The 14,052-nt window shown below is 53.0% G+C and overlaps 5 protein-coding genes across 5 annotated transcripts; 3 read left to right on the top strand and 2 right to left on the bottom strand.

Moving 5' to 3' along the window:
• Window positions 1–1,017: 1,017 nt before the first annotated feature.
• On the bottom strand, window positions 1,018–1,812 carry ACET3X_001164 (uncharacterized protein; the record flags this gene model as incomplete). The annotated part of the gene is made up of 3 exons (XM_069446425.1): window positions 1,018–1,112; window positions 1,198–1,548; window positions 1,734–1,812. The coding sequence occupies 3 exons, from the start codon at window positions 1,810–1,812 to the stop codon at window positions 1,018–1,020; spliced, it is 525 nt and encodes a 174-aa protein (XP_069311406.1).
• A 1,334-nt stretch (window positions 1,813–3,146) lies between these two features.
• ACET3X_001163 (uncharacterized protein) lies at window positions 3,147–5,112 on the top strand (the record flags this gene model as incomplete). The annotated part of the gene is made up of 6 exons (XM_069446424.1): window positions 3,147–3,351; window positions 3,399–3,621; window positions 3,673–3,735; window positions 3,794–4,301; window positions 4,367–4,697; window positions 4,751–5,112. 6 exons carry the CDS (start codon window positions 3,147–3,149, stop codon window positions 5,110–5,112), a joined length of 1,692 nt encoding a protein of 563 aa, XP_069311405.1.
• Window positions 5,113–5,316: 204 nt separating this feature from the next.
• ACET3X_001162 (uncharacterized protein) lies at window positions 5,317–6,569 on the bottom strand (the record flags this gene model as incomplete). Its single annotated transcript, XM_069446423.1, has 2 exons — window positions 5,317–6,272; window positions 6,320–6,569. The coding sequence occupies 2 exons, from the start codon at window positions 6,567–6,569 to the stop codon at window positions 5,317–5,319; spliced, it is 1,206 nt and encodes a 401-aa protein (XP_069311404.1).
• Window positions 6,570–6,722: 153 nt separating this feature from the next.
• ACET3X_001161 (uncharacterized protein) lies at window positions 6,723–8,474 on the top strand. Its single transcript, XM_069446421.1, has 2 exons — window positions 6,723–7,000; window positions 7,054–8,474. Exons 1-2 carry the CDS (start codon window positions 6,809–6,811, stop codon window positions 8,374–8,376), a joined length of 1,515 nt encoding a protein of 504 aa, XP_069311403.1. The 5' UTR covers window positions 6,723–6,808; the 3' UTR covers window positions 8,377–8,474.
• Window positions 8,475–10,586: 2,112 nt separating this feature from the next.
• On the top strand, window positions 10,587–13,874 carry ACET3X_001160 (uncharacterized protein; the record flags this gene model as incomplete). Its single annotated transcript, XM_069446420.1, has 4 exons — window positions 10,587–10,914; window positions 10,978–11,622; window positions 11,677–11,988; window positions 12,043–13,874. 4 exons carry the CDS (start codon window positions 10,587–10,589, stop codon window positions 13,872–13,874), a joined length of 3,117 nt encoding a protein of 1,038 aa, XP_069311402.1.
• Window positions 13,875–14,052: the final 178 nt, after the last annotated feature.

Genomic DNA, 14,052 nt, shown 5'->3' with positions numbered 1-14,052 from the left:
ACAACAAAAAAAAAAGAGCAGCGGCGTTTTTTTCCCTTTGTCTGGTTTTACTTTGGGCTTCTATGTTTCTTCCCAACGAATCTCCTCTCCAAAGTTGCAACTCTCGGTACTACCATGACGACAAGCACCTGCGAATATCGACGCAGTCAGCCAGGCCTCGACGTATACACGACCAGCACTGCCAGAACGGACCCACACAGACATCGTACCGCCTCTGACGCATAATATGAAAACTCATGTACGGCCTACCGATATATGCGACCCAGTTTGAGGCGCACATACTGGGTGTTACATGCTTGCCTCAATCAGTCCCTTCTAGGTTCAGTACAGTATCATCGCCTGCCAGCAGTATCGTCGAGCCGAACGAAAACCTGGCGATTTCGCATGGCGAAGTGCAGGTTGCAATCTCCTCCAATCGGCGTGGTCCACGATAACAGGCGTGTTGTACAGAGCTAAGCCCTCTTCTACTTCCTCAACTTGCTGTGACTCATTCAACATCGGCTTTCGTACTATTATCACTTTCTCCTTGTATCGATACTATTTCTTTTCGTTATGGAGTTTTTGGCGTTTGGTTTGGGATACGTGTAAGGCTGTACAATAGAAACGGTTATCATTTGGACTGGGGCGCTATCCAGCAGGTATCGGCGTTACGGTAGACATGTGTTAGGGGATCAGTACTATGAAAATGCTGTGTCGAATGTTAGCGGAGCACGAGGCGTACAAGTATAACGTTGTTTTTGTATTGTAAAAATCCCACAGCGGACAGATATTATTGTCGTACGGTAACCTATGCAAGTCATTTGAAGATTGATGTCATGCATCATTCAAAGCATGCATAGTGATGTGTTTGACCAACGGGGTCCGATTGTCGATAGTTTTTCTTGTGTAAGTTTGGTATCAGTCTCTTCGCTTCATCTATGCTCTTGGAAATTGCTGCTTCGACCAGGTACGCTCGGTCTCCATTCCAACGCGTTTCGTGATACCATCCTCAGATATCTATCCCAAGAGCAAAATGATTTACAGCTCCTTCTTTGTCACCGGTTTCAGTCCCCGGTGTTGCTTCACAACCATCTGGTCCAGCCTAGCATAGCAGTCCAATGTCATGAAGACACCTGATCCTGTTAGCGTGGTGAAAAAACAACTTTCTTGTCCCCTTCTATAGCCCTGAGGAGCTCAAAATCGTAATAGGGCACTTACCGGCAGCCAGATAACCCCCATACATACCACCTAGTCCCTGCACACCCCTCTGTGCCGATGTCAACTCCTCCCAACTCAGCATTTCCGCCAAACAGACCAACGTCGTCAAACTGGTCTCCATACCGAAGACCAACAGGGCGAGAGGGACGCGCGGGTCGTTGCGCAACAAGGCAGGAATGGCCCAGATGGTTACAGGGAGGTGGTAGACAAGTTCAAGGAAAGTTAGAACGGGGAACCAGGCCGGAGCGTTGTAGAAAAAACGATCGCCGTACGTGGATATGTACCAGTCGCGCAGAGAGGACATCCAGAGGGGTTTGATTTGGATTGGGTAGTAGGCTGTCAGATCGAATGCTGTGATAGAGTCAGTACTGGTAAGTCTGCTTCTTATACATGGAGACTGAATGCGTTGATTTGGGAAGCCCTCGGTCATTTTAGAAGAAGACAAGATACAAAAATATCTAGTCCTTGTACATGTGAAGTTGTTACGCCAATGAAAAAGAGAGCTCCAAACTGAACAACTATACTAATAGACCTACCTAGCATTACCGGCAGGTGCACAACGAAGAAGACGAGATAGATAAGATCACGCTTTCGCTGGAATATAGAGACTGCCATGTCTGCAAAATCGGTAACGTCTTGTTCGAAAATGGGTTGGTGTTGATGTTATTGTCGTGCCGCAGCCGAAGCGTCCACGGGTCCTACGCGTTTCCGCTAACACGCCGTTGAGTGGGGCTTTCCTCCCCCACAGGCCGCCTTCGTCAGCCTTCGTCGTTCAGTCACTATTTCATCCACATCAACAGGTTGCGCGTAGAGTCGCGCGACAACTACTACGAGTAGTCGGTAGTACCTAGTATCTTCTTCATCCTGAATGCGATGTCATAATACGAATTCCTGGTTCTCTGGTTGAGCATCAAAGGCTTGAACCCGGTCGACAGCCTAAAACCGCTGCAAGCATCAGCAGCATCCTTGGGAAATCATTTCATGTACCACAACCAGCGTGGGTAACTTCACATACGACCATAGGATCTTGAGATCACGGCTTCCCGTTCGCTCAGCCCTAGTTAAGCAAGATACCGGCGGATTAGTAGTCAGGTGGGTGACCACTGGCGAATCCCCGCTGTTGTATGTTTTTGATTTTTGTTCCCATTGAGGGTATCCTTTCTACATATGTTGTTCTTTCTCCGATAATATTAGTAGTTGCATCGGTAGGTTACAACCGTTTGAGCGCCATGCCTCTGCTTGCATCATCACTCATCTTTTAGCCACCACGTCTCTTCTCGAATTCCATATCCGCGAAAAGACGATACGCAATCCCATGTTTAAGAGTGTTAGTCTATGCCCCTTATACTGTAAGTAAGCTACTGAAGCTGTCGTCCAACCGTGGGAAGATCTCTCAGAGCATCATGATGTGGGCGTTCCACTCCTACAAAGTCACTCATGACCGATCACGAATCTCAGATTGCCAACGATTTAGCCTAAATCCTCCTCGGACAGACCTTGGCACCCGGTCCACAGCAACAGGACGACATCAGCGGCGAATACAGCACGAGCGGCACATAATTGCCAAGAATGATGGAGGCTTGCCTTCTCTTCCGCGTCCAATTAGTGTACATGAAGCCTTGGTTCGGCGCTCCTTAAGCCGTTTTCTACCCCGTTGCCCAGAGGCCGTTTCCTCTTGGTATGCTTAAGGGGTTAAAGAGCACTTATTACCGATGCTCTGGAAAGAGTGTGGACGCCTGTTTCCCCACACTGTTGCGGTCCCGTCACTGGGGTGCTGGATGATTGTTCAAATGGTGGTGCGGGCTCCTGCACCCCATACATAAGCCTGGGGTCTCCGAGCAAGGAACTCTAAGCTTTCCAGGGTGGCCTGGGGAACAACTCGAACAGACTTCGACTTGGAAGTTTTGTCAGCTTTTCGACGTATTTTATATCGATCATCGAACATCACTATGGCTGGAGGAGGTGGCGGTGCGACAGGCTTCGATGCCGCACTCCAAAGACGTCAGGCCCTAATGGGTGCAAGTGGTCCCAGGGCTCTGGTGAAGAACGGAAAGGTGTTTCTCATCGCATTGTTTGCCTGTCTTGGAGGAGTGTTGTACGGATACAACCAGGGCATGTTCAGTGGAATCCTGGCTATGCCATCTTTTGGAGCACGTATGTAATACCAACTTCTACCACCAGCTTGTACTTACATTGAGCAGAAACCGACGGCTACGTTGACAATCCAACACAAAAGGGATGGCTAACTGCTATCCTGGAACTTGGTGCTTGGTTTGGAGCCGTCATGTCTGGTTTTGTTGCTGAGGCTTTCTCTCGAAAGTATGGCATTTTGATCGCTACAGCAATCTTCATCATCGGCGTCGTGGTGCAGATTACTGCAATTTCCGGTGGACATGAAGAGATTCTAGCTGGTCGCTTCATCACGTCAGTAAAGCCTTATCCTGAACCGGTCGGATTCTTGCTAAACGTTTATAGTGGTATTGGAGTTGGTGGTCTCTCTGTTATAGTTCCCATGTATAACAGCGAGTGTGCACCTCCGTAAGTGCCATTCATGATCTCGGATTTTGTTCGTTGAGCACATGCTGACTGTCTCCAGCGAGGTTCGCGGTGCCCTTGTAGCGCTGCAACAGCTCGCCATCACATTCGGCATCATGATCAGCTTCTGGATCAATTACGGAACCAACTACATCGGAGGCACCACATTAGAGACTCAGTCCAACGCAGCATGGCTGGTACCTATCTGCCTTCAGCTCGTCCCAGCTTTTGTCCTTATCATCGGCATGATCTGGATGCCCTTCTCTCCACGTTGGCTGATGCACCATGACCGCGAAGATGAAGCTAGGAACAACCTTGCATCTCTTCGCAACCTCCCTATCGACCATGAACTCATCGAGTTGGAGTTTCTTGAAATCAAAGCACAGTCCATGTTCGAGAAGCGCAGTGTTGCTGAGGCCTTTCCTCATCTTCGTGAGCAGACTGCATGGAATATCTTCAAACTCCAGTTCGTTGCCATTGCCTCCCTTTTCAAGACCAAGGCCATGTTCAAGAGGGTCATTGTCGCTACCGTCACTATGTTCTTCCAACAATGGACCGGTATCAATGCGGTACGTATAGTCTCAACACTTGGTATGACAGCTTTGGGGATGTATGCTGACTCTCAGTTTCTCAGGTCCTCTACTATGCGCCCCAGATTTTCGCACAGATCGGGTTGACCGGTACTACAACGTCACTCCTTGCTACGGGAGTTGTTGGAATAGTCATGTTCATTGCAACTATTCCAGCTGTTTTGTATATCGACCGTCTGGGCCGTAAACCCGTACTAGCAGTCGGTGCCCTTGGCATGGCTTTCTCGCACTTTGTCATCGCTGTCATTCTCGCCAAGAATATCGACAACTTCGCAAATCATCGTGCGGCCGGGTGGGCGGCCGTGGTGATGGTCTGGCTTTTTGTTGTCCACTTTGGATATTCCTGGGGCCCGTGTGCGTGGATCTTGATTGCTGGCAAGTCCATTTCTCGTCACTTTGATGCTTCTCCGTCTAACAAACCATGGCAGAAATCTGGCCTCTCTCTACGCGACCATACGGTACCGCGCTTGGTGGATCTTCCAACTGGATGAACAACTTTATCATTGGACAGATTACCCCAGAGTTGCTCGAAAATATTACATACGGAACCTATATTCTATTCGGATTGGTTACCACGATTGGTGCAGCATTTATCTGGTTCTTCGTTCCGGAAACGAAGAGATTGACACTCGAGGAGATGGATACCATATTTGGCAGTGAGGGCACTGCGCTCAAGGACCAGGAGAGAATGGCTGAGATCAACCATGAGATTGGCCTTGCGGCTCTGTCGGGTGATGCGTCGTATGGTCATGAAAATGCCGTTGTTGGTAGTGAGAAAGGTATTGTGTAAGAGATATAGACTGTTGGATTGAGGCGAGTCGTTCGTTATTTGAAGAAGTCTGAGGCTAGCTTGGCCGAGAGAATGGACAACTTGTTTGATAAAATCTCCTTTCTTTGGTCGCACGGCTTTTGTTTTATTGTATACCCCGATAGGCAAGCTTGATGAGCCTGCTACTTTACGTTCCAACATGCTTGATCAGACCATCAAATCCTACTAAAAGTCGCCCAAAGTCGCCATCAGGCTTCGTCTAAACGGCTCCTGATCCACAGCTCTCCCAATGAGCACCAATTTTGACTCTTGACTTCCGTCATCCGGCTTAGCGTCCAACTCGTTTGTGTCGTAGATGGCCCTAACTCCCTGCGTAAGAAGTATCTTGCCGTCCTTGACTGGAACCCGAGCCTTCAAGCGATGTATTTCAAAAGGCTTATGATCAGCTTCAGTAGGCAGTGTCTCCTCCCATAATATGGTGCGGAGGAACAAATCGAATTTGTCGACTTGGTCGCGTGTTAGAGCAGGGAAAGAGATGGTAGAAGTGGTGATTGTTGGATCGAGATGACTGTGTCCTTTGCTTGCGAATTTTAGGTCTGCATCTGAGACTTCGTCATAGGCGTGAAGGTCTAGTACCAACCCTTCAAGTTGCGGAACTTGGCTCTTGGTTGTTGTCTTGATGCGAGCGAGGCCGTTGATGGACCGAATGCGCTCACTTACTTGTTGCAGTTCTTGCTCGGAGACTAGGTCGGTCTTATTGATGATGATTACATCTGCGTGACTGATCTGCAAGTGTGCTGTTGTCAATAGCGGGCCGTGTTCGTCATGGGCCGCCTTCTTTCTCTCTTCGATCTTCTCTTCATCGCCTAGACCCTCATCTAGGCTCTTCAGGACATTCTTCGCATCGACGAGTGTGACGATGCCGTCTAGGAAGATGCTGCTGCCTAGGCCGTCGTCGAGCCAGAACATGGGTGCGATGTTTCCAGGGTCGGCTAGACCAGTCGTTTCGAGGAGTATATAGTCGAACAGGCCGGATTGCTCCATGAGATTCTCGATGGCTGCTACACCGATATCCTTGACGGAACAGCATATGCAGCCGTTTGCTAGAGGCACAAAAGGTGCTGGTTGGGCAGAGGTGGAGTTTGCATCCGAGACAGTGAGTTGCTTCTCAATGTCAATGGCTAAGGCACGTTAGGCTGGTGTCTTGTTTGGACGCAAGGGACCATACAGTCTCCAAACTCATTCAGAATGACAGCAATTTTCTTGCCATGCTGCTCGGTTAGAATGTAGTTGAGCAAGGTCGTCTTTCCCGCGCCCAGATATCCCGTGATGATGGTGATGGGCACTTTGCTCTGGGGTGCATCGTCTGAGCTGGCCACAAGGTTGGGAATTTCCTCATCCTGGTCGCGAACGGCGTTGGCGCTGGGCTCTGGCTGGACGAGGCTGGGTACTTGGTCGTCTGATACGTTTCCGTCCATGATGGCTGGCAGATGACGTCGTGAGGTGGGCGGAGTCATGTAGAAAATGGTCCACAGAGGCGCGATGAAGTTAGCGCGGTCGCGTAACGGCTAGCTGGAAGGACCCCTGCGACTGCCCTGCATCCGCCTGGGCAAGCTCCAGATGTCCGATGTCAACAACGCACCTCACCCCGCCTACGTGATCGCCGCCGTCTACTGCCTTCGCAATCGCCCTCTCCACTACACACTTTTGCGCCGAAATGACGTCGCCTGCCTCCCCCCGTCTGCCCAGCCCGCCGCCTATCCCAGAAGACCAGCTTTCACCGGTGTCGGCGTCGCCAGAGCAGCAGAAGCTGTTCAGCAACCTCGACCATGCTGCGGAGCGGAGAATACGGCCGGGGACAAAGGCGGAGGATATGGCAGAAGGACCACCGCTTGTAGACTTATCAGAGGTGCGCTGAGGCAGACTACACCAAAGACGGCGCCGGATTGACAAGATGCGCAGATTGACTCGGCTTTCCAACTTACCGAACACCTCAAAGCCCTCCACAACTCGCTGACGCATCCTGCCGGCTCCAATGGCACCGTGCCAGTGGACAGGAGCATGGCGCTCAAGATTGCACAATCACCAGCCAACATAGACAGGACGCTGTGGCTGTATGAACTCTGCCGCTTCCTCATACAGAAAGTCAACTCCATCATCACCGCCCTCTTCGCAGACGACCCGCCTTGTTCGTCCTTGACCTGTCCAGAGATGCGCGCTTCCGAGTGGCAGTACCTATGCGCGGTACACGACCCGCCCAAATCGTGTTGCGCAATCGACTACTGCTGCCACACCCTCGACTGGGCTGCCAATACCCTCACGTCGCCGAAGCACTTTCCCTCGAGGCTCGCACTAGGCACCGACCAGTCGACACAGCATTCGCAAATGCGCCAGTTGACCAACATTTTCAGACGCGTATACAGAATATTTGCGCACGCATGGTACTCGCACCGGGAGGTCTTTTGGAAGGTCGAGGGACGGACAGGACTATACATTTTCTACAAGACAGTCTGTGATGTATATGGTCTGGTACCTGAAGACAATTACACCATTCCTCCAGAGGCCGAGGGCATCGAACCGTCGACAGAGGCAAAGCCGTCAGCGCCACCTCTGATTATGAAGCGAGAGCCCTCCGATTCGTCATCACAGATTTCAATCAACACGCTGGCCGAGGGCATGTCAGACCATACGCTATCAACAGCCGGCACAACCAAACGACACAGGCATTCCCCATCGGTGGGAGCCACCATAGTGCAAACAGTTGTGGAAGAGAACGAGGAAGAAGAGGAACGTCCAAACTTACAGCCACGGCCTGTTACCCAAATCTTCGAATTATCACAAGCAGAAGACGAAGACGAAGACGGCGACGGCGATGGAGATATCACAGCCATCGAAGACAACGAAGAAGATGACGAAGAGGAAGAGGATGAAGAGGATGAAGAGGATGAGGCTGAGGCTGAGACAGCTTCAGAAACAATTTCATCAGAAGCCAAGGACGCCACGGATGAAATAGCAAAGCAAGGTGTAAGCGAGGAGACATTAGCAGGGACTTCGCCTGAAGAAGAAGGAAAACAAGATGCAGATATCGCGGCAGACTCGGCATCTACCGAGACGGCCGAGGTCAGCAGTTCTGACGCTCAAGATGCCGAAAAGGAATCACCGCGGGATGATGCTGAAGCCGACAAGGATGAGAGCAAGCCTGGTAGTGAAGATTCGGAGCAGGTGAAGAAGCCTGACTCTGCTGCTAACCCACCTGAAGGGGATGAAGCGAAGGCTGAGGATTAGCCCATCTTGAATCTTGATTGACGAGAGGGCAGGCTACTGTATTTTTAGTGTAGGAGGAGATGGCGGGATAATGACACGACAAGGCAGATGATTGATGGAGATTTTGACGTCAGTCTACATATAGTAATTTCACACGGTATGACATGGACGAAAAAGTTTATTTCCGCTGAACTGTATCGTCGTGCGGAAAGAGGGATCTCCAAGGTGCTCGCCATCGTGATTAGTGCAATATTTGCAGAATATCGCAATTGGATAGTTCGTATGATAGTTGCGACTACACGACGCGTAATGGCGGCTGGCGGTGCGTTGGTGACTAAGAGATGCGCAATGGTTCTCCCAGGCTATACCTTGAAGACCAACCAGGACAGCAGCTCAACGAGCGGCGTCAGTATAGTCTCCGCGGGGGGCGTTATCTGTGCGCATGAGACTTGTATAGACAGGGCCAATGCTAGTACTCATCAATAGTGGAAAGATGCTGTTGCCTTGAAACGTGGAGGAAGACCAAAAGCAATGCGATACTGTATATTCTCCGCGGTAGCTGGCATCTCAGTGCCAAGAGAGGTAAAATGTGTCTGTGCAGAATCTTGATTGGTCCAGGCAGTGGTCGGGGGCGGCTGTCGCATGAGGCAGCCCTCATGTCCTCCCTGGTGTCGTGTTGTACAGCATGAACTACCGTGCAACGTCTCTACAGACGGGGTAGGGCTGATGAGACTCAAATCAACGATTTGCTGTCTTGATCGCACGCAGGCAGAGTCATGTATAAATGGACAAACATCAAATGCGGGCAGGCGTGCGATGCGAGCAGCTCGCCGAGCTCTGATTGCCGCAAAAGCAAAGGATGACTCCCGGCCCGCTCCTCATTGGCGGGTCCCGTCCGTAGATGCGTCTCTGGTCGCGCTGCGCGGCAAGAAGATCCTGGGGTAGGGCGTCCAGCATGCAAGTATCAATTGGAGGCCGACGGGCCGAGTAGACGCTAGCACTTGGGTAAATGCTGGCGAATGGGACGCGTGTGGCGCGCGTGCGATGAGGTGTGGAAATTAGTTGATGGTTGGGCCATGTTGTAGGAGTGGTTGGGCTGAGTGATGGCTGAGTGAGCAGGGAGCGCGACTCAGGGTCTACGGATACGAAGGAACAGAGCAGTATCAGAAGTCGGCAGGATGACTTTTTTGCAGACAGGGTCTGGAATCAGAAGGTGTCGAAAGCGCTCTGGTGCAGAATCCCGGGCTGCTCCGTGCACAGGGTGCATGAACAGGGAGACAGACATGTTGATATCGACGGTTTGATAGTCCAGCCAAAGAGAGGGGCGGTTTACGAGAAGTGGTGACGGCCATGGAGAAGGTCAGGCCAGCTAAATGTGCTTGAGCAGCCCCCACGCCGGCGGTCGCCCACCCCACGCGACCGAGAGCTGCGGCTTCTCCACACTCTGTGCCCTGGGGGCTCAGGCGAAACGAGCATCATATCACAGCCGCCGTGGAATCAAAGTTGATTGCTGACGGCTGAGCCTTGGTCCCGTCGGAAGATTCCAGGGTTGGCCCAGGGCTGTCTACCCCTCACTGCCGCTGCCGCTGCTTCTGCCAGGAAAGGCTGGAGCGCAGTGCAGACGACATTATCCACTGCCACGGCATGTTAGTTCTTATCGCGGCTACTGCGGACATCAGGCGCAGGCCAGCAGCGTAAGCGTCTCTCGGCTCACGACTACAAGTCCCGATCGCTCGTGGTTTGTCGTCACAAGTCACAAGTCCCAGGTCGGCTCCGGGCCTTGACCACTCTCCTGCTCCATTGCATTTGCACTGCGACCAGCTAGCTGCCCAGGGTGCCCGCGCCCGTCTTGCTTGCTTGCCTGCCTGCTCCCACGACAGTCGTTCTTCCCCACGTCCCCAGGCCAGGGTTCTCTCCACCACACTACACCACACGACACACACGCGCCTCCACTCTCGAGGCTCAGAGACTCTCCGACGTCAAGCTGCAAGTCATCGCCTGGGATCACGCCGATTTGCATCTGGGCAACCCACGCCCGTCCCTTTTGGTGTGCCCGCCCCAGCACCGTCTCTCGCCTGCCGTGTCGGTCCCAAAGCAGCATGCACGCCCATCGCCGAGCGCCTCTTGACTAATATCTACACCATCTACGCAACCCCGACTTTCTGCCCCAGAGACGCGCGCTGGGACACAAGTCGCGACACACGACACCTGCACCCCGTCTCCCACTGGCAATGACGGCGCAAGTCCTGTCTCTGCATGCTGCGCACGCGTCGGATTTAGGCAAGATCCAGACGCAGTTTCGAGACAAGATGGACACGACTGCTGGCGCTGCGAACGAGCCTCCGACCCCCGCATCGCCCGACAGCGGCGACACCCGTGGCCGTCGACGCGACAGAGACGACGACGGCGACACGGGCGACGCCGAGGGCGACGGCCATGGCTCCTCGAGGAAGCGCAGGCGCAGCAGAAAGGGCCTCGACAAGAAGTTCGAGTGCCCGCACGAGGGCTGTGGGAAGAGCTACTCGCGCGCAGAGCATCTGTACCGCCACCAGTTGAACCGTGAGTGGCAGCACCTCCACCATGCCTCGCCAGAGCTCGTCCACCGGGGCTAACATTGCATAGACAACCCCAAGCAAATCTACCACTGCGACTTTCCCGATTGCCACCGATCCTTTGTCCGGCAAGACCTATGCGCGCGCCACAAGGAGAGACACACGGCGCGAGGCTCGCAGCTGCTGCGCAAGGACACGTTCAACATGCACAACCTGAACCCCATTGTAACAGCTGCACTCGGTGGCAAGAATGCGCCGCCTGCAAAACCACACGCCATCAAGACCCAGGGCTCGCACGGCATGCACTCTCCGCCCTCTGCAGCCTCCAACGCTGGCCCTGGCAGCCAAATGTCGCCGCCAACCTTCCACTCTCCTGGCTCCACCACCACCCTCAGCAGACAGGACTCGCTACAGAGGACGGGGAGCGACGACACCTACCGCAGTGGCTCAGAGGCTAAGCCTTACGACATGCAGCCCCAGGCCACCGGAAACTTTGCACCCCCACCACGTCCGGCCGCTTTGGGCAACTATAGTGGACGTCGCACCTCTCTCCACAACTCCCCACATGTGGGTAATGGGAACTTCACCCGGCCCGATCTGCGCGCGCAGACTTCCAACATCACCTCATATGGCTCGAGCTCGCCCTACAACTCTGCCGTTACCCCATCCCAGTATACTCCCTCCGCCTCCTCGACCGGCTATCAAAACAGCGCAAGTGCGTATCAATCACAACAAAACTTCCCTCCCTTCTCCTCCTTACCCCCACCAGAGTATCCTCAGCCAGCCGGCACCCCAGTCTCCCGAGAACAAGAGAACCAGTTTTACAATGGCACTTCTGGGCAGACGCCTATGAACGGTGTCGAGTCCACAGGCCAGATAGACAACAGAATGCAGAACGTCTCCGACGCCATAATGGAGCAGAACTCTGCCTATGCCATACCAATGTTTGGCGGCGCTGGATACAGTCGCTCGCCATTCGCCATGGCCGACGACTTCGCTGCCTGGCTCTTCAATGACAACCAGTTCAACCCAGGAGGCGCCTCGCCCATGGATTACCCGGGCGGAATCAACCCCGTAGCTGGTGCGTCATCCCAAATTGGACTTCAAGCACCGTATTTTAACTATGACCCCTCAGTCGCCGGCTACCTGAATAACCCTGCACCACCTGCACATCCAATGGCTGTTCACAGTATACTAGACACCACGCTTCCAGAATCTGCCCTGTCCGAAGACAAGCGGAAAGACCTTCTTGACCTCATCCACCTGCGCTTCAACGAAACAGACCATGCACCTGTCAAGAAGCAGAAGGAGGATATCATGGAGGGCGATAAAGACGACAGCCGCCATGTGTTGAGTTTGCACATGATGCAGACATACATCAGCTCGTACTGGGTCCACTTCCACCCGCAGCTGCCAATCCTCCACAAGCCAACCTTTAACGCAAGCACTTGTCCTGAGCTCCTATTGCTCGCCATCATGTGCCTCGGAGCCTCTTGTTTGGAGAAGAACTACGGCCAAGAGACGACACAGGCTTGCGCTCAGCTGGCCAATTTTCTGGCGTGGCACTTGCGTTGGGAACTTTTCATGGACGCTGACTTCCGCCCACCAGCCAAATTATGGATCTTCCAGGGTCTGCTCCTTCTCGAAGTCTTTGAGAAGATGTACTCTACACGCCCATTGCATGAACGAGCGCACATCCATCATGCCACAACACTAACGCTTATGAGGCGGGGCAGCTCGTTGATCGGACGCTCAGCCATGGACTCGCCTCCTAGCGTCAAAGACGGAAAGAGCAATGGTATTGGCGGAGCAAACACACCCGACGAATGGTGGAACCATTGGATTACGAATGAGGCTACTAGGAGGGCAGCATTCGCGGCCTTTGTCATGGACAGCATCCACGCTACCATGTTTGGCCACAGCGCTGTCATGGTTGCTCACGAGATGCGTCTTCCGCTGCCATGCGACGAAGCCCTCTGGTCTGCAACGAGTAGTTCCGAAGTGGGTCGGGTCGAACAATCCCTGACTTCTAACGGCATCAAACCAATGTCCTTCCTTGACGGTCTTAAGAAGACATTGAACGGACAGACAGTGCGGACCAATTCCTTTGGGCGCACGATACTCATGGCAGGTTTGCTGAGCGTTTCGTGGCACATGAACCAGCGGGATCTGCAAGTCAGCTCACTTGGTGTAACGACAGCACTGGGCGGACGCGACAAGTGGCGAGGATCCCTAACCCGTGCTTTTGACTTTTGGAAGCAGGATTTTGACAGCTCACTGAACCGGCCCGAGGACCGCCCTGCTTCGAGCTCCTATGGATACTCGCATGGTATTGATGACGACAATGTCTTCGAATCTCGGACCGTCCTCCATCACTTGGCGCATATGGCAATGCACGTCGATATCGTCGATTGCCAGATCTATGCAGGCGCTCCTAGATTACTGGGGAGGTCGATAACCCCGCAGGACTACAACGGCGCGCAGCGCCGCATGAAGGAGATGTGGGCCCCCACTGCCCGAGCCCGAGACGCCACTTTCTACGCGCTCCGGTTCCTTTCCAACGTCATGGTCGCAGGGGACCACAGCTTGAATCCCAACACCCCATCTAGTGCTGGTTTCTCCTATTCGGCACGCGACGATTACCTTCTCAATCGGCCATGGGTGCTCTACTTTGCCACATTAATTGTCTGGTCGTATGGGTTCGCGCTTGATGGCCCAGTCAAGGAGCCGTACCAACTTCCAAGCTATGACGACAAAGTCAGGGATATGGTACTCTACCTCAACCGTGTTGGCGGTGTCAGATCGCCAGAGGACTTGAGCAAGACATCGAACCGCAATGCTTGCTTGGGACTGTTGATCATTATGAGAGACATGTTCAGAAAGACGAGGTGGGAGTTGCTGCATGAGGCAAGCAATCTTCTGACCAAGTGCATCGAGATGTTACTTCCTGGCGCAGGTGGCCTATGAGCATAGCAGATGCAAAGGGATCGTCTGTTTCTTATACCCGAGCGCCACACGTTTCGACGAGACGGTGTAACTTTCCTGGCGTGCGATGCCATCTTTCATTCACGATATAATGGCTTATTGTTTCTTGATTTTATGTACAGGTCTGTCTTTTCTGATATCATGCATTCTAGCGAGGAGT

This window comes from Alternaria dauci, chromosome 1, assembly GCF_042100115.1.
Source record: "Alternaria dauci strain A2016 chromosome 1, whole genome shotgun sequence".
Lineage (NCBI taxonomy): Eukaryota > Fungi > Ascomycota > Dothideomycetes > Pleosporales > Pleosporaceae > Alternaria > Alternaria dauci.
Note: the sequence above shows the minus strand (reverse complement) of the source record. Positions and strands in the feature narration are given on the sequence as shown.

What these genes read in the sequence shown, in the direction of transcription:
- ACET3X_001161 (XM_069446421.1), top strand. Translation starts at nt 6,809, where the DNA reads ATGACGTCGCCTGCCTCCCCCCGTCTGCCCAGCCCGCCGCCTATCCCA. An exon ending in CGCTTGTAGACTTATCAGAG is followed by an intron (nt 7,001 to 7,053) that starts GTGCGCTGAGGC and finishes CAAGATGCGCAG; the next exon opens with ATTGACTCGGCTTTCCAACT.